This window comes from Dreissena polymorpha, chromosome 5 (assembly GCF_020536995.1).
Source record: "Dreissena polymorpha isolate Duluth1 chromosome 5, UMN_Dpol_1.0, whole genome shotgun sequence".
NCBI classification, from domain to species: Eukaryota; Metazoa; Mollusca; class Bivalvia; order Myida; family Dreissenidae; genus Dreissena; species Dreissena polymorpha.
Genome location: NC_068359.1, coordinates 62076377 through 62096172, shown reverse-complemented (window position 1 = coordinate 62096172; position 19796 = coordinate 62076377). Strand labels below are relative to the sequence as shown.

Here is a 19796-nt window from a genome sequence, read left to right as displayed (position 1 = left end):
TCACCTTGGCGTCGGCGTTGGCGTTAGCGTCGGCGTCCGGTTAAGTTTTGCGTTTAGGTCCACTTTTCTCAGAAAGTATCAATGCTATTGCATTCAAACTTGGTACACTTACTTACTATCATGAGGGGACTGGGCAGGCAAAGTGAGATAACTCTGGCGTGCATTTTGACAGAATTATGTGCCCTTTTTATACTTAGAAAATTGAAAATTTTGGTTAAGTTTTGCGTTTTGGTCCACTTTTCTCAGAAAGTATCAATGCTATTGCATTCAAACTTGGTACACTTACTTACTATCATGAGGGGACTGGGCAGGCAAAGTTAGATAACTCTGGCGAGCATTTTGACAGAATTATGTGCCCTTTTTATACTTAGAAAATTGAAAATTTTGGTTAAGTTTTGTGTTTAGGTCCATTTTATTCCTTAAGTATCATAGCTATTGCTTTCATACTTGCAACACTTACTAACTATCATAAGGGGACTGTGCAGGCAAAGTAATGTAACTCTGACTGGCATTTTGACAGACTTATGTGCCCTTTTTATACTTAGAAAATTGAAAATTTGGTTAAGTTTTGTGTTTAGGTCCACTTTAATTCTTACAGTATCAAAGCTATTGCTTTCATACTTGCAACACTTATTAACTATCATAAGGGGACTGTGCAGGCAAAGTTATGTAACTCTGACTGGCATTTGGACGGAATTATGGGCCCTTTATACTTAGAAAATTGAACATTTGGTTAAGTTTTGTATTTTGGTCCACTTTACCCCTGAAGTATCATAGATATTGCTTTCATACTTGGAACACTCGCAAACTATAATAAGAGTACAGTAAAAGGAAAAGTTGCATAACTCTGGTTTTCATTTTTACGGAATTATGGCCCTTTTTCGACTTAGTAACTATGAATATATGGTTAAATTTTGTGTTTCGATCCACTTTACTTCTTAAGTATCAAGGCTATTGCTTTCAAACTTCAAATACTTTCATGCTATCATGAGGTTACTATACCTTGAATTTTACCTTGACTTTTGAATGACCTTGACTCTCAAGGTCAAATTATTAAATTTTGCTAAAATTGTCATAACTTCTTTATTTATGATAAGATTTGATTGATACTTTGACAAAACTACTCTTACCTGACATACCACAATACACTCCACCCAAACCATCCCCCGTGCCCTCCCCCCCCCTCTCCCCACCTTTTTTTTCTTTTTTTTAAAGATAATCTCACAAATGACCACCACACCCTCATACTATACCCCCCCACCCCACCCCCCAATTTCTTTTTGAAACGGTTAAAAAACACAAATATTTATTTTTATTATTTTATGTTTGAAATACCGTCCAACCATCGAGCCCAAGAATCCCCTCCCCCCACCCTCCCCCCACCCGAATCCCCCCCCTATTTTATTTTAAGATCATCTCACAAATTACCACCACACCCTAACACTATACCCCTCCCACCCCCACCCCCCAATTGTATTTTTTTTTGAAACGGTTAAAAAACACAAATATTTATTTTTATTATTTTATGTTTGAAATACCGTTCAACCATCGCACCCAATTATCCCCCCACCCCTCCCCACCCCCCCCACCCACCCCGATTTTTTTTTTCATTTTTTTTCGCATTTTTGGAAGATAATGTAATGAATGTCCACACCCCCACACTATACACCCCTCTTCACTCCACCTCTCCCTCCTTTGTGATTGAAATTGAGAGTCCTTTCACCTGTTCACCTTTAAAAAGAAAATAGATGAGCGGTCTGCACCCGCAAGGCGGTGCTCTTGTTTAAAGTATGTGTTCATCTTGTCTTTACGGCCATTACACCTTTAATCAAGTTAATTGTATAAGTTTTGTATTTTGTTATACATGCTCTGGTAAAATCTGGGGCAACATGTTATTCTATTGTAACCTTTGCACAAATATTATCACTTGACTTGTCTTCATTTCTTGCAGGTCCAAAATTTGGCACGCAATATGCCGGTGCTCGACCCAAGACCGGTCCATTAAAAGGCGTGCACTTAGATAGTGAGGTGAACGATTTGAAGGAAAAAATAGGTCAAATAGCGGAGCAGTTAGTACAAATAAAAATCACAATCCCCGAAACTACGACTGTGGCAAAAAGTAAGCAAACAAGTGTCTAAAGTATAATTTTATTTCAGGAATTGTTAAAAAATTATTAAGGATTTGCTATGAAATTTGTTTGGACATATCATTTTGAAAATCATTTCTTTATTAGTTTCAAAATAAGTGTTTGGTGATTTTTTTAGGTTTAGCACTGATTCATGATATCATTATACTTATTTTTATCCAGATGTGGCCAAGTTAAAGTTTTTATGCGAAACTCTTGGACTAGTTTGGACCAGTATCTGTCCAGAAATTAATTACTACGTTTATATGGAATGAAGCAAGGTCGGAATAACCGCAAGATTAAAGTGATTTTAATTTCTGAGAATATTTGTTTTAGCAAGACGAGGGGTCAGTCCTTCCAGAGGAGCTCAGCGCATGTTTCGATCCGGAAGCAGAACAGAAATTTCACAAGAACCAGTGAAAGACATTTCTCAGAAATATGTCTGCATACACAACTTAGTAGTAAGTTACCACCATGTTTAAACTCATTTTCCTAAAATATATCTGCACAATTTAGTTGAAAGTTGTTACCATGAAAGTTTTACCCCTGAATTAGTTACCAGATTCAAAGTTGGAAAGTTCTGACCCATGAGATATTTCCCAGAAATAAGTCTATATTTCTTTAATTCACAATTAAGTTGTAAGGTGTCTCTTAGTTTATATTATACTGAACATTTGTCAAGTTAAAGTGTTAAGAAATCGGTTAATTATTGAAATTGTGTATTGTTTGTGTAATTTTAATTGAATATAACATTTATACCATGAATATATTTTGAATATATTTTGAGCTCATAGTGAGCTTAATGTGTTTACTGTCTTCTTGTTTTGTCAAATGTCGTGCACTGTTGACATTTTTCATGTGATTATTCTAGAGGCCGCATTTATTGCCAAATCGTCATTAAATTTGTTCAGAGCATATTGGCCAATATCGGAACCGTTTTTGTGTGTCAAAACTAGGTCACAATATTAAATTAAGAGAAAAAACGTAGGTCACACTTAACTTATTTTTAAAATGTAATTTAATGCACAACCTTCAAATGATTCAAACATAAAGTCAAGTTTCTGCAATAAGGGGCTCATTAGCCGAACAGTTTTTAAAGAAATACACAAGATTTGTCATGCGTTATATGAGAAAGATATAGAAACATATCAAAGTTCAAAGTTGTGTATCGTTTTTTATGGCTACATTTTACGTCATCCGATCCACTTTCACTGCTTTTGGCTACATGCATAGGTCATCAGGTTTATATCGTTAAACTTGATTAATATTTTCTCTCTGACGGGCGTTTTTTGTTTGATTAATTGTTTTTAGCAGTCACATAAACAACCTAGCTATGTAATATGGATCTTTTACACCCATTATTGCTGCTTCTTCCTGTATTTGCACGATGATGATCTGAAATATTCAATATATTGTGCTATATTCTAAATTCGTTTTCTAAAAACTTAAGAAGGGATGTAGTTGACACTTGTTCGTAATTTGAGTTCATCGTTCCTTAAAAAGTTGTAAGATTGTTGCTCTGGTCTCCTTCCTACCATTGAGTTATTAAATTGTTATTAAATTGAATGCGTTCGAATTCCCTTTTATTATTGTTTAATTTGAGTTGCAATGCTTTGAGGTTAAATTGTATTTACACTTATATGTATCATGAATATTGCTGGGCCAAGCGTGAGGTTGAGCACTCTAAAACCGGTTTTAACCCCCATAGATTTGCATTGACCGTTCCAATGCGGTGACCCCAGCTTTATTCTTCTATGTGTGTATGTTGTTTGGTATTGTGCTGTTTTGTAATGTTTTGGGTATTGGTCACTTGCCTTAAATAAAGGACCAACTAATTGTATATAATGAGAATGCAATACTGCTCCAGCAGCTGGTGTTTCAATTCTTTATACTTATTCTTAATTCAAGACCGATATACAAAGCACAGTTGTGTCAAACACGTAGTTAGTTTAGATTTCCTTCATTTAAAGTCATTGATCCTGTGAATCAAACATTTTCAGAAAGAGTATTATAAGCTGGGTTTGTTTTTCTATTTCCGGCTACGTTTATTGTATTCTAGTGAAACCAAATCTTTCAGTCAATTAACATGTTCTAGAGAGTTCATAGCACATATTACTTTTTTTCTGTACGGCTTGGCTTTTATGTGCAATTATCATTAAACATGCACTTAAACACTCACGTTCGAACACGGTCAAGTCTGTTGAATAACATGGCTGCTAAGGGACGCTACAGGTTTGTTCTCTCATATGGTGTTGCTAAAACCTTGTGGATACTCTAGGTACCCAACTTTGAGCCCACCTGAGCAATATGTGCTCGTGTTTCACCCTTTGCCGTCATCTGTCGTGCGTTATCAACTAGCACCTAGTGCACAAACTTAAGGCCTCATTTATTTACCACTCGGCATTATGTGCATATAGTGAAATAACATGTTTGTTTCGGCCCCATAACTTTATTTTGTGCATGATTATCATGTTATGGCAGCATTTCGCATGCAACATGAATGGTGTTCTCTTGAAGGACAATGTCTCAGTGGAAATTTTCCATTTAAACATGTTTATGCCCCCGGATAGAATGATCGGGGGTATATTGTTTTTGGCTTCTCTGTCCTTCTGTCCTAAAACTTTGACCTTGGTTAAAGTTTAACTTTAACGTATTACTTTTGCAATATTGAAGATAAGAAATTGATATTTGGCATGAATGTGTATCTCTTGGAGCTGCAAATTTTGAGTGGTGAAAGGTCAAGGTCAAGGACATTCTTCAAGGTCAAAGGCCAAATATACGGCTTCAAAGCGGCTTCAAAATATTAACCTTGGTCATAACTTTTGCACTATTGAAGATAGCAACTTGATATTTGGCTTGCATGTGTATTTCATGGACCTGCACATTTTGAGTGGTGAAAGGTCAAGGTAATCCTTCAAGGTCAAAGGCCAAATATATGTCTTCAAAGCGGCGAAATAGGGGGCATTGTGTAAACACATCTCTTGTTCGCCATGATATTTTGCCATAGTTGTAAGGTTAGAAGCTGGGTAACGTGACGGTGTGGTCAAAAACTAGATCATTCGGTCATATAAAGCAAAAATACTTGCGAACACTTACAGGAGTCACATTTTGTCACATCATAAAACTTTCTCAGAACTTTTGAACTAAGGATTTCTCGACTGAGTTCTAAAATGTTTCTGGTCTATCGAAACACATGACCATCAAAGGGCAGCGCAGTTTTTCCGTATATTGCTATTGTGAAACCGTATATACACACTCAAGATAAACTCTTTCCTTTTTTTTTTTTTTTTTTTTTTTTTTATTCAATATAAAACATACAATGTAAATATGTGCATAAGCAAGAACAAAAGTGGTATAATACAATAATACAACAGTTATAATGTCAAACACATATTATACATGATATGCTAGGATATACTGTTTTTTTTTGTTTGGTTGCCTGTGGTGTATGCTGTTATTTTTAAATGTAATAATCAATCATAGAGATGATTTGCGGAGAGTTAGGTAGAAGACAACTGGACTGGGTTATGAAAGTTTATGCGTTTCCATTTTTGTTCAAAAATATGAAGTTTATCGTTGTTGAGGGCTATTTCTTTTTCAATTTTGATCTTTAATTTTAAATAGTTTATAAAACAGTTGAAGGTAGGTATTTGTTTTTTGTATTTGAAGCTAAATATAAAATATTTCATGAGTATGATAATGTGGTTCACAGTGTTATTAATTTCTGGTGTTTTAAAAGTATTCACACCGAAACTGATATTTAAGAGAGACAGTTTAAATTTTAATTGTTGTTTCTCTAGAAATGTTGTTAACTGGTTCCATAGAATTTGAATATGTTTGCACTCCCAGAACAGGTGTTCTATTGTTTCAATGTGTTCGCTGCATATATCACATAAATTTGTGTTGGATAGGTTGCACTTAAAAAGGTATTTATTTGTTGCTATGATTCTATGCACATATTTATATTGAAAATTTCTCAGTGTGCTATCTATAGTTGTTTTATATGGCATGATAAATATTTGTTTCCAATTAAATTCATGTTCTCGAAGCAGGTTTTGCCATTTATTTTGAATCTTGGAGTTTTCTGCAGGGTGTTTAATTTGTAGTTTGTAAAATATTTTGTTTGTTTTGTTTTGTTTTACAAGTATGTTTTCCGTGAATGATGTTTGGGTACATGGTGTGTTATTTGTATTAATTGTAGATTTAATATGTATGGGTATGCTTTTAATTAATGTGTAATACATTAGGAAATTGCTTGAAGGTATTCCGTATATATAACATATGTTCTCAAAAGAATAAAAGTCATTTATTCTGTAATCGTACAATTGGTCGACATATTTAATGTTTTGTTCAAACCAATGTTTATAGAAAAAAGTCTTATTGTTTGAAGTTATGTCTTTATTGTTCCATAAAATAGTTTTACTGGGGATTTGGGTTTCTAGATTATGAGTAACATTAGTCCATGCTGATAAAACACTCGATAGAAATATGTTTTCGTTTGCAATTTCATGCAAAATGGTATTGTTGATGTTACATTCAAAAAGTAAGGAGTCACCATATTTTTTTAGGATTTTCTGGTAGAATAATTTCCATTTACTTGTATTGGTTTTATCTAGATATCTTTTAACCCAGCTGCATTTGATTGCATTCAAGAATGAGTCGATGTCCGTTAATTGGATACCTCCATTTTCTACAGATTGAATTAACTGGGTTCGCTTAATTTTATCAGGTTTACCGTCCCATATGAAATTAAATATTGCTGATTGTATATCTTTAATAATATCATTTGGTGGGTTTGGGAGGACTGTTAGTGTTTAAATTAATTTAGGGAGTGCAAACGTTTTCAACACCGTGTTTTTTCCAATTAGTGTAAGTTTACGATGCTGCCATGATTTTAAACAATTTTTAAATTTTTGTAATTTAGGCAATATGTTTTTTAGAATTGTTTCATTTTCATTGTTTGTAAAGGTTATTCCTAACGTTGTTGCTTCATCTGATGTCCAGTGGAATTTCATTTCTTTTTTAAGTTGAATATTACTTTGTTTAAATTTACCTACTCGTAGCACAGTGCATTTACTTGTGTTTAGTTTTAGACCTGATGCCGTTCCATAAAGGGTTAGCGATTCTATAAGGTTATTGAATGAGTCACTATTATCATTTAAAAAATAAGTTGCATCGTCAGCAAATAAGGACTGTTTAATTTCGTCGTCAGGTTCTAGCGATATTCCTTTTATATGTTTATTTGATTGGATATAGTGTGATAGATACTCGATGCATATAATAAATAGCGAGGATGAAAGTGGGCATCCTTGTCTTACCCCTCGTTCGATGTTAAAACTGTTTGAAAAAAATCCATTGTTAATAATAATGCTGTTTATGTCGGTGTAAAATAGTTTTACCCATTTAATTAGACTTTCACCAAAATTCATATTTTCTAAACAAGAGAACATAAACGAATGATCTAGTGAATCGAAAGCCTTTTCGAAGTCTGCAAAGAAAATAAGGCCTGAATTGTTTGGTTGGTTGAAATAATGTATGCATTCTTGTATCAGACGTACATTTTCACCAATGTAACGTCCTTTTATGAAGCCAGATTGAGATCTTGAAATGATTGATGGTAATATTTTTTTAATTCTGTTGGATATACTTTTTGTTGCAATTTTATAATCATTGTTCAGTAAACTTATCGGGCGCCAGTTTGATAAGGATTCTAAGTTTTTTCCAGGTTTTGGAATGAGTGATATTATACCTTGTTTTTGTAGCGTAGTTAAGTTTTCGTTGTTAAATGAATAGTTAAGTGAATTAATTAAATGTGTTTTAATATCGTTCCAGAATATTTTATAAAATTCGATTGTGATGCCGTCAGATCCTGGACTTTTGTTATTTTGCATTTCTTTAAGTGCTAGTCCACATTCATATTCATTAAGTAATCCGTCACACAATATTTTTTCCTCTTGTTTTAAAGCATGATGTGTATTTTTAAAAAGGGTGTTAGTTTCAATATGTTTTCGTTTATAGAGGGTTTCGAAAAATAAACGTTGTTTCTCTAGTAGTTGTGTTCTGTTTGTTATATCTTTGCCATTAACTACTAATTTGTGTACAGTTTTTTGTTCACCTCTACGTTTTTCGATGTTTGCGAAGTATTTTGTGTTTTTTTCATTGTGTTCAACATGCTGTGCACGCGCTCGTAGTAATATTCCATTGAGTTGTGTATGATAGATTCCTTCTAATACTTGTTTGTTTGATGTTATTTCATCTTCAATGGCTTTGGTATCATTTGTAATTGTTTCATGCAATTGTTTTTCAAGTGTTTCAATTATTTTCATGGTCTCAGTTTCAAGTTTTTTTGTTTCTTTTTGTTTAAATGATGTGTATCGTATTGTTGTGTTACGTATATTACCTTTAATTATTTCCCATAATGTGTTGGGGTTAGCATCTTTGTTATTTTGAGCTGTATTGGTTATTTCCTGTTTTATTTGCGTTTGGTATTGTGTATCTAATAAGATGCTGTTATTAATTTTAAAGTATCCTGGGCCCCTTTCAGGTTGTATATTGTGCAGTTTAAGTTCAACTAGAGAATGGTCGGTCATAAATCCTGGTTTTATGTTGCATGTATTAATAATATTGCAGAGTGACTCAGATATTAAAAAATAGTCCAATCTGCAAAATATTGTTGGTTTTGTGTTTGAATGCCAAGTGAATTTTCTCTCATTCGGATAAACTCTTTCCTAGTCTTTGAAATCGTGTTAGAAAATTAATTACAATGATATCTTTTTTGAGTTTTAAACGGGATGAAAAAAACTAGCTTTTTATGTCAAATAAAAAAAAAATCTTTTGAAAACTATATTAGTATATTTTTTTATGTATTAAAATGGCATTTTTTTCTTACAAGGCTTAATTGAAAACGTGTGAACATTTTAGTAGTTATATTTATTGTCAAGTCATCACGAAACATGCTCAGAATGTTTGTTGTAATGACATCTATGGAAAGATTGAAAATAGTTCTGATCCATTGCCATTATTTTCGGGACGGTGTTCTTATACGGCTACAGTGAAACATTGTGACCACTCTACAAGTAACATAATCTAAATGCAGCTTAATCAGAATATTTTTTCTAAAGATGCCTCTGTTGAGTTCAAAAGTGGTTCTAGTTTGATACACATTGCTTTTGTTGGTGGAAATGTTGCTGGCAGGTTTCTTAACATGTGTTTAAATGATAAAAAAATTATTCATAATAATAGTTTAGTTGTTTTGATCTCAGATGAGCGCCTTAGGGCATTTGGTCCGTTTGTTAATTCTATTCCAAATACAAGTGAACTCAAAACGATGTCAGTGCGTTTTGCACATTTCTGACTTAAAATAATGGCAAACTGTTCAGTGCACTGAATGTGTTATGCGCTTTGTCTTAGTTTCCTGTTCCCTTACCTTTGCAGGGCAAATGTTCATACGGTTTCCAATGTTTTAACTACCACTGTAAGATGCCATACCAATGGATGTACAAACCGATGGGTTCGGACGACTGGCGAGAAGTTCAGCCAGACGAAAATTTGCTGATGGAGGATAAGTACTGCAACCCATCTGAAGAGGACTATTTTCTAACAGTCAGGTATGATTGTTTGGATAATTTCGTAAACATCTCTTTAAGTTTACTCCTTCAATAGGTGTGGTTGATTTTAGTTCCATCTTTTTATATTTCAATGCCGTAATGTTTGTTATGTTTGTTGTGATTGAAACGAATTTTCCTTATGATTATGATAATCATGCTTTATATCTGTGTGTCAATCCTTTTAAGTGATAAAAAAGTTCTATCGTTTAGATTAATCTTAGCTCCAAGTGCTAATTGGTCAATCTATTTCAATCGCCGTGTGTCATGTGTCGTCAAATTTTAGCTCGATAGAAATATGGAGGCCATACTGTTCTATATGACACTTCAGTCATAATGTATATCTGTATATTATTAAGAATAAGTTTGAGCCTGGGTCATATGCGTACACAAATCATTACAAAGCACTATATTGGCCACATTAATGGATCAAGCATGCATGAATATTAATGACACTTGCTCAGAACATATATCTCGACAATATCTGTGCCGAGTTTGAATCCTGGTTATGAGCGTCTAAAGGTTACAATATACTAAATAATCGTTTCATGTAGGGCTTTACTCTCTAAAAAAATATCATAGTTGACTAGAAGGCATGTTTTGCACTTAAAACTATTGCTCGGATTTTATCTTTCGGAGTAATGGTAGGACATTAATTGGTGTTCACGACCGAATCCCTGAAATATGATAAACTTGGAGACTAAAGTAAAGCCTTGCACTGAAAAAGGTTACATTCCACTAAGACACGGCCAAAAAAAGTTGCAAAAACAGTCGATTTTGATTCGTGTCAAGTTCTTTCTTGGATTGAACATGACCTATCTTTTTTTATTGCATAAATCAATTCCGCTTAGAATGGCCTTTAAGAAAAGGTATGGTTATGGGGGTCTCTATGTGCAAAATTTTGCATTTATTTTCGCTCAAAGTTGTCGCTTTTACATTGAATTATATGGGGAAACTATTTAGTATATTATGACCTAAATAATAGCTCAGCAGGTCAAATCTTAGAAAAATAATTATTAGCTTGTCTACACTTATTTTTCCTAAAAAAGTAATTTAAATATGGGCAGAATGTTATGATGAGTTTGAATATGGGTAACAATGAAGGCCAAATTTATGACTCAATATTTACGACACTTGGTCAGAATGATTATTTGACATACACTCTTATGGGTAAATGTTGTGTCATTGATGTATTCAACTGAGATTATAACTATTTTAAATATATTTACCGTTAAGTATCATCTATTTTACTTCTATGCTTCAACTATAAACTGTACTTGTTGACAACCGTAATAAAGCAGAATATGTAATGATTCTAACTTTACACAGATCCACTAACATATGCATTTAAACATGTTTGTATTTTGTTTGTATTTTTCCGTTCAACAACAATAATCTTTCAAAATGTTTTATGCTCCCGATAGGGTTGCATATTCCAGTCGCAGTTTCCGCCCGTCCGTCCGTCCGACTGTCCGTCCGTCCGGCTTTTCGTTTTCCGGAGTTTTTTTACGCAACGCTTTAAGACGTTGAACTGATTTTTGGTATGTAAGTCGACCTACATGATCTACAGATGAAGTGTAAAATTCGTTCTAGTCTGTTAATTTCTGACGAAGGTACGAGCCTTTTACCAAGTTTATGCTTTGTCATGGTAAGAAGTAAGCTTTAAAGAGTGAGCATTTTAATTTTCTATTTGGCAGGTACAAGGTCTATTTTTTGACAAGGAAAGACATATTTTTAAAGGGATATTATTCAAGTCAGGGGCTTATATTTATAGAGTTTTGAGACAGAAGTGGATATATAATTATTCTATATCATAACCGTTTTCCGTATTAGTTTACGCAACGCTATCATATATTGTGCTGAGTTTTGCTATGTGAGTTTACATACATGGCCGACATTGGAAATGCCTTCTGGCCATAGAATTTTTGCGCAGTTATGGGTCTTGGAATTTTCAACAATTAATAACTGTTGTCTTGAGTTTTTTAATGCAACGCTTTCAGGTATTGAGCTGATTTTTTGTATGTGAGCCTAACTACATGACCTACAGATGAAGTGAGAAATGTGCTCCGGTCCATTGATGTTAAGGACCTTTGACTTAGAATTTTTTCTATAATAACCGTTTTCCGTAGTGTTTGTTTTACGCAACGCTTTCAAATAATTATCTCATTTTTGGTATGTTGATGTACCTACAGACGACGTGAAATATTCGTTCCGGACTTTTGATCTTAATTTTGATCGAAGTTATGTGAATTGGACTTTGAAATGTTCTGTATTATAACCTTTTCCTGGAGTTGTTAACACAACGCTCTCATATATTGAATGAAGTTTTGTTTTGGTCCATTGATTTTTGGCTAAGTTATGGTCCTTGTATTCTATAAAATAGCTGCTGTGGGACTTCACGTCGCAGTAAGAGGAATTGTGTTTCACAAACGCAGCTCTTGTTGCCTTTGCAATTTGACTTCACTCCCAGTTACAAACACATTAACTATGTAAATTTCTATTACGTATCTGCTGTTTGCACTTAGACAAAATCCCACTCGTTAATGCCTACTAATTGTTTGTTGTCGGTGGTTAATTCCATTGTTATTTGTCATTTTCGCAGAGAATCTTAATTTAATTAACTCATAGTCCGCCACCTAAGATTATTGACATGTGTGCATAACATCGTTAATTTGTGAAAGTCCGACTATGTTCGCGAACCAATATTTAAGACTGATGTCTTCGGCGACGGAGGTACCACTCATGGAGGAATTCTCGTCAATTAAACTTTCGCATCGCGTTTTTTTCCGGTAAACAATATCGTTGCGATTGTTGAAATCAACGATCTTTACAAGCATAATCATCTTTAATTGTTGAGATGAAGTGGATCGTTAGGGGTACATTCCATGAAAAAGGGTAGCCACCCGTCAAGGAGTTAGGCCCGGTATTCGGCGGGTCTAACAATAGCAAAATTAACACAGCTATGAAGCTCTGTAATTGATTAAAATCCACGCGATTGAAATTTAACCGTGCATAAAAAGAAACTAGGTCACCGGGTAAAATCCTAGAAAACACAAGTGACTACTCTAGAAGCTTGGTTTATTTCTCTACCTTGATGATACTCTACTTCGTATATGTATATATTATCCATGTTTAAATCGTTTCACGTTGCAGATGAACATGTCTTACTTTTAAGAAACAAATATCATGTTATTTTATATTTTATTCAGGGGAAGACTCGTTAAGCTGGATTTTTTGACAATGACCACCTTAGGTGACCATGTTCTTGTGTTCCATCGGTTGTCAACGAATACTTCCGTTGTCATGGATACGCAGCCATTAGCAACAAAGTGGATCTGGTACTGGAAGAATCAAGTTGGGTCTTGGTCAAAATATGGCGATGTAGGTGCTATAATTGAAATGAACTGTGAGGAGAATGTACTAGACGTTACTTTACTTAAGATTTTTTAATAGATTAGGGACGATGTAAAAGTGCTTGGCGATTGTTAACAAGTGCCATTCTGAGTTATGATACTTGCAGTTTTAAGAATATATGGTTTTGAATGTTATTATATATTTACTGCGCACAATATTATTCAATAGAAACCACTTAAATGAAACAGTTAATATATATATATATAATGTAATTTTATGTGCTTCTTACAATGAATGAATTATGAATGTGTTTCGTTCTATATTTATACAGGACGACCATGGATATAAAACATCGCTTTGTAGCAATGAGATAGAGCAAGCCTTCATCAACAACCCAGAGGGCCAACTGGAGTTTATCACGGCCGGACATGACTATGTTCTTAATTTCCAAGAAATGGTGCAGTGTAACCTCCATTATAAAATAAAGAGAGCAATCAGGCGACGGCCAGAATTTGTTGATAAGAGAGAATTTGAAATGAGGAGAAAGCAAGAAAAAAGTTTGTAAGTGCACTCTTAAGATACATCAATATGTTTGAAATTGACTTTGTGCAAACAAAAGTTTTAAATAGGAATTGTCTAACATTGATTTTCTTTTTTATGCTCCCGAAGAGGCTTTGTATAGGCCCGTTGTTGGGAGGGTGTTTGTATCCCTCCGTGTACATTTTTAGAAGTTATAAAACATTTTTATTCTCCAAGTAGTGTTTTCATGTATCACTCGCACTGTCCGTCCGTCCGTCTGTCCGTCCTATAAGGATTCCATTTCCGGACCTTTTTTCTTCATGACATGAAGATAAACTTCGAAATTTGTTCAGGTGTATAATTTTTGCGTAGTGACGGGCCTTTAGCTTAGAAATGGCACTATAATAAAAGTGTTTTGGAATTTTTCCTTAACATGTGTATATAAATACGATTTGTTTTATGTGTGAGCCTACCTATATGACTTACAGATTGACATCGCGATCCAGTCCATTGTTTTTTTTTTAATAACGGTCATTGGACTCATTTCGGAATTTTCTTTCAAGTAAAAGTGGAATAAGGAGGCATCTGTTCCTTATGGACGCATGTCTTTGTTTATTAATTATTGTCCCAATGTTGACCAAAGATCATGGTATTGTGTATAATTCTTGTGCTCCTATGTGGATGTTCGAGGTCAACTATAATACATTTCCATTCCTGATGGATATAATATATGTAAAAATAATAAAATATCTATGTCGATCTACTTTTTTAGGCATTTGAACTGTAAGAAAACTCCACTGTGAACCCTTGCAAACTGTTACAGAGATATTTTTCCGACAATATATAAATTAAACAACCCATTCAGTACCATGCAGTTGATCTTCCTAGAAAGTCCTTGAAACATATGTGATTGTATGCAAGAAGATCATAATGTAAAAATAATAAAATATCTATGTCGATCTACTTTTAAGGCATTTGAACTGTAAGAAAACTCCACTGTGAACCCTTGCAAACTGTTACAGAGATATTTTTCCGACAATTTATTAATTAAACAACCCATTCAGTACCATGCAGTTGATCTTCCTAGAAAGTCCTTGAAACATATGTGATTGTATGCAAGAAGATCATAATGTAAAAATAATAAAATATCTATGTCGATCTACTTTTTAAGGCATTTGAACTGTAAGAAAACACCACTGTAAACCCTTGCAAACTGTTACAGAGATATTTTTCCGACAATTTATTAATTAAACAACCCATTCAGTACCATGCAGTTGATCTTCCTAGAAAGTCCTTGAAACATATGTGATTGTATGCAAGAAGATCATAATTACAATTTAAAACACTTATATGGGAAATATTAAGTGGCATATCTCACTTCAAATTATTAGATGTAGATTAAATTAAATATTGACAGCGCTTTTTATGCCCCCTTTCGAAGAAAAGGGGGTATATAGTTTTCGCACTGTGCGTCTGTCAGGCCTTCTGTCACAATTTTCGTGTCCGCTCTCTAATATAAATAGTTTTCATCCGATATGTACGAAACTTTGTCAGAAGTTGTATCTAGACAATATCTAGGTCAAGTTCGAATAGGGGATATGCCGGGTCAAAAACTAGGTCACGGGGGTCGAAAAAACAAATCAAAGGGAAGTAATAAGCTTTAAATGGACATATCTGACATGCCAAATTATATATTTTTGTTAAATAAATTAAAGCGGCGCAGTAGGCGGCATGGTGTTTCTGACAAATACATCATGGTAAAAGGTCAAGGTCAAGGTCATCCTTCAAGGTCTACGGTCAAAAATACAAATCCAAGGGTAATAATAAGCTTTAAAGGGAGATAATTATTTAATATTGAACATAGCAACTTGATATTTGGCATGCGTGTGTATCTCATTGAGCTGCACATTTTGAGAGGTGAATCTACAGTCACGGTAGTGGCTTTTAATTATTTGCTACTAAAAATAAAGATTTGTTAGATACAATTATTTTCAAGGGAAGTAATTTATATAATTATAAATCTCAGATTATATATTTCCTTACCAACAATTTAAGTTCTTTTCACAGTTACTGTACAGATTTTTTATTTTGATTATTTATAACTCAAATGATTGATTTGTTAAAGGTTTTTTAAATAATATAATTATTATTTCTTTCCTGTACTAATTTGTGAATGGTAGGTTTCATTACAAACCTGTGGACTTATGTCCATAGATACATGATGAACTCTGGCTATGATCTCTTTGATAAACCACAGGCCTTGGTTGTCAGTTATGTCTGACTTTGTCATGTTTGACTGTCCACAGACCCCCCGACCGGTTGGATTGGACAAAATCAAAGGGAAGTAATACGCTTTGAAGGGAGATGATGTCTATACCTGCCAAATAAATAGAAGTTTTATTTCAAAGCGGCGAAGTAGGGGGCATTGTGTTTCTGACGAACATATCTCTTGTTGGCTTATTGTACAGCCGGCACTTGGTTTAATTTGAAATGGAGAAAAAAAATGTTTGTCCCGAATCCAGTTCTAAAATTTTAAATTGATGGTTTGATTATCATGTTTGAAGTAAGAGCTTAAAACTGTGGAAATAAAGCATTTTGAAGAGGTAATCTCCATTTTAATGTCATAAATACGTTACCTGCTATCTCTTAGCTTACTCCTTTCCAAGGGGGTTAACTCATCCGGAAAATAATAAAGCTGGGAACCGGCCACATCCATACTGAAATATAAACTAGGTTAAACATAGTGCAATGCAACCAAGGCAAAAAACAGTAACCAACTCCAATCTTCTTTCCGGATCGACCAGGTGTAGACATGCCATTTTTCATGGCTCTGAATTGAATTTGTTTTTCGATTTATTTTACTTGGTTGATTGGGGTTTTGAATAGATAAATTGTGTTATTTATCTTTCTCCTATTCATTCGGATTATTTCATGTGGAAATAATGGACTTTTGTTTGATTTTTAAAAGTATGTCATGCTTGCTTTTATTGAACAATGCCTTATTTCTACCATGCTGGGTGCAAAACGTGTTCTTCTACTACATAGCGAGAACGTGCAAAGCGTGTTCTTCTTATACATTGACAGAGTGTTTATCAATTGTTATTGTGTAGAATAACGATTTTTACGCTCCATATGACAATCTACTTGATGGTCATTTTATTGTTGAATTAAACTTTTGTTAAATTTATGATCTACGGCAGTGATGTTATACGTACAAGTGACTTTCTCGTTTACAACATAACTGAGAAAAGGTTAATTATTTCATTATGGTTAAATTATGATTTAATGTGCCGACGATAATCTGGTCTTTGGCCAGTTTTTATTGTCGAATATGTTTTGTTATTCTTTTTCATATATCGACTACAACAAGACTTTAGAAGATGTTGTTTACAACGGACATCGGCCAAGATGTTGACCGAAACAGGCTTAATACTGTCAGTCGGTCGACATCAGATCATATGGCTCCCGCCATACATTGATCGGTGGCCATCCGGGCAAGACGTTGACCGAAACGGGCTAATGCTATCAATCGGTCGACGTCAGACCATATGGCGCATACCTTACGCCCGTCTTTGCCCGAGGAAATTGATCATGGAGCTGCAATGAGATTCAACGATCAATGTCTGACCATATGGCAGCCGCCATACTTCGGTCTTTTTCCGGTACCAACACTGGTCATGATATGACCGGTACGTCACCGGTCATCGGTCATCCGGGGACCGGTTCGGTCACCGGTCCATGGCACCGGTCACCGGTGCCCATGGACCGGTCCGGTCACCGGTCCATGGCACCGGTCACCGGGTATCGGTCCGGTCATCGGTTACCGGTCATGTTATGACCAGTTCGGTCACCAATTATGATATGACCGGTCCGGTCACCGGTCCATGACACCGTTCACCGGGGACCGGTTCGGTCACCGGTCATGATATGACCGGTCCGGTCACCGGTCATGGTATGACCGGTCCGGTCAATGGTCATGGTATGACCGGTCCGGTCACCAGTCATGATATGACCGGCCGGTCACCGGTCATTGACCGGTCCGGTCACTGGTCACTGGCCATTGACCGGTCCGGTCACCGGTCAGAAGAAGCGGTCGTTCATCATCATCGGACTGTTTTTCTTCTTCTTCGTCGAAAGACTCATCATCGTCAGCGAGCTGCCACCATAGATACAACAGGATAGAACTCGGACCTCAAGTAGGCGTTCACGTACCTACTGGTCATAGCGATGGTTCCCATTTTATTCCTCATGTCTCCATTTCACGTGTGTTGGTTTCCATATGGCATCCACACGTGTTGCAGTCACCGAGCCTGATTTGTCTACGAACGCTGGTTTGCTTAACTTTCAGGCTTCGGGATAAGTTGTTCTTCTCGCCACTAGAACTACATTGTCAGCACCACGGGTATCTTCTATGTTGAATAGTCGTGTACCCCCTGTTGCTATACTATCGAATCCTAATACATTATGGATTCAGAATTATTCTGGACACTTTGTGCCTATCAATACTGATAATCTACCGTTGATTTCCGGTTTACATTATCAGTTTGATGACTTCGTGGATGGTCACTCTTCTTCACCAGATATTTCCATTCTGACGCAGTTATATTATGACCGGTCCGGTCACCGGTAACTGGGCACCGGTCACCGGTGATTGATCGGTCATAGCACCGGTAATCGGTTATATCACTGGTCACCGGTCAGAGGAAGAAATCGTTCTTCATCATCGGACTATTCTTCCTCCTATTCTTCGTCATCTAATGACTCATCGTCGTCTGCTTTAACGATGTCTCATCACCATCATATGGGATATTTGGCACGCTCTTCTTTTCCGAGCAGTTCTCGACATTGATGTCAGACCATATTGATTCCACCATATTTCAATCTTTAACCTGTAACGTTACCGGTCATATTATGACTGGTCCGTTCACCGGGCAACAGTCACCGGTCATTGACCGGTCCGGTTTGGTCACCAGTTTCCAATCACCGGGTATTACCCTGTGCTTTCATAAGTCATATTATGTAGCCCCATTGGTATCTTCTACGTTACCTAGTTGTATACCCCTAGTTTTGACTCCATCGAATCCACTATTTTATGGATTCAACAGTCTCCACGACACTTTGTGCTTTCAATACTGGTGTTCTACTGGCGACCTTTGGTTTCCAAGTCATCTCCGCTGACTTGGCTAATCCATTCTGGTGTGAGATAATGAACCACTAATGCTAGAAGATTATGAAAAACCTCAATCTGGTATTCCTACTTCTATCTCAGCCGGCTACATAGAGACCACTGATCTTGCAGATGGTTCGGCTGGAGCGGGCTCGGAGTCTAACATTAAGGCCGAACAGTACTATTTGACCACTATTAATCAGGTCTATAATTTATGTTCGAGACCCTAAGGGATGAATTTTTAACCCGCTGTTACCTGTCGGCTTTGAAGTCACTGTCACGGAACAGTTGGGCCACAAACGTGAGCCTAGCAGGATTAGCAAGACGACGTTTCGTGTCGACTTCTGCTTTTCTATGGCTACTACGACAGTGCATGTTTTCAAGTTACTAGAATCAACAATAATCCTGCTCCATCTTCATTGATAGTCCCTTAGGACATGACTTAGCCTGAACCGCTTTATGGCGGTGAAAGCTACATGTCCCCTGTACCTGTCCCGACTAACAATTTGGATTTTTCCAAACTGCCGGATCAGATTTCTGACATTATCATACTTTCGCTTTCTATGCCATTTGTTTTTACTATTATCTCAGTTGTTTATTCCATGTTGGAGAAATGTCAACTGAGAGAGGGCTGATACATAGGATTGCAGACCAGCTTGACCGCATGGCTGCCACAGGCTTGTAGATGGCTTGGGAGCTATCGAACTCAGATCTAAGATGCTAAGGATCTGGAGGGATCGCATCCTTTCTTTTCATCTTCAAGATCCCTTGTTCGAGACAAGCTTATTAGAAAGAACAACTTTTTCCTCTTAAAAGTTCTTCATCTATTACACTTCTGGCTTTAACAGGCCGTCTTTCTATAACTGGTCGTACTCCTATCGGAATTCGTATGGTTAGGATTCTTGAAATAAGGGCTTAACCAAACCAGTTTTGAAGACTTCCTAGTCTTCTACCGGCAAGGATGGACTTCCCTAAGGTTACTCCTAGAGGTTTCAACTTTTTCTGCCACCACACTTACGATGCCGG

At 35.8% G+C, this 19796-nt stretch overlaps 1 protein-coding gene across 1 annotated transcript in view; it reads left to right on the top strand.

Annotated features, from left to right (window-relative positions):
- Positions 1 to 19000, top strand: part of LOC127831275 (zinc finger CCCH-type antiviral protein 1-like) — a 33327-nt gene extending 14327 nt beyond the window's left edge. The window contains exons 8-13 of the mRNA XM_052356252.1: positions 1952 to 2119; positions 2463 to 2587; positions 9561 to 9733; positions 12940 to 13111; positions 13416 to 13641; positions 18873 to 19000. Coding sequence (XP_052212212.1) covers positions 1952 to 2119; positions 2463 to 2587; positions 9561 to 9733; positions 12940 to 13111; positions 13416 to 13641; positions 18873 to 19000 — 992 coding nt within the window. The remainder of the gene's footprint in view (positions 1 to 1951; positions 2120 to 2462; positions 2588 to 9560; positions 9734 to 12939; positions 13112 to 13415; positions 13642 to 18872) is intronic.
- Positions 19001 to 19796: the final 796 nt, after the last annotated feature.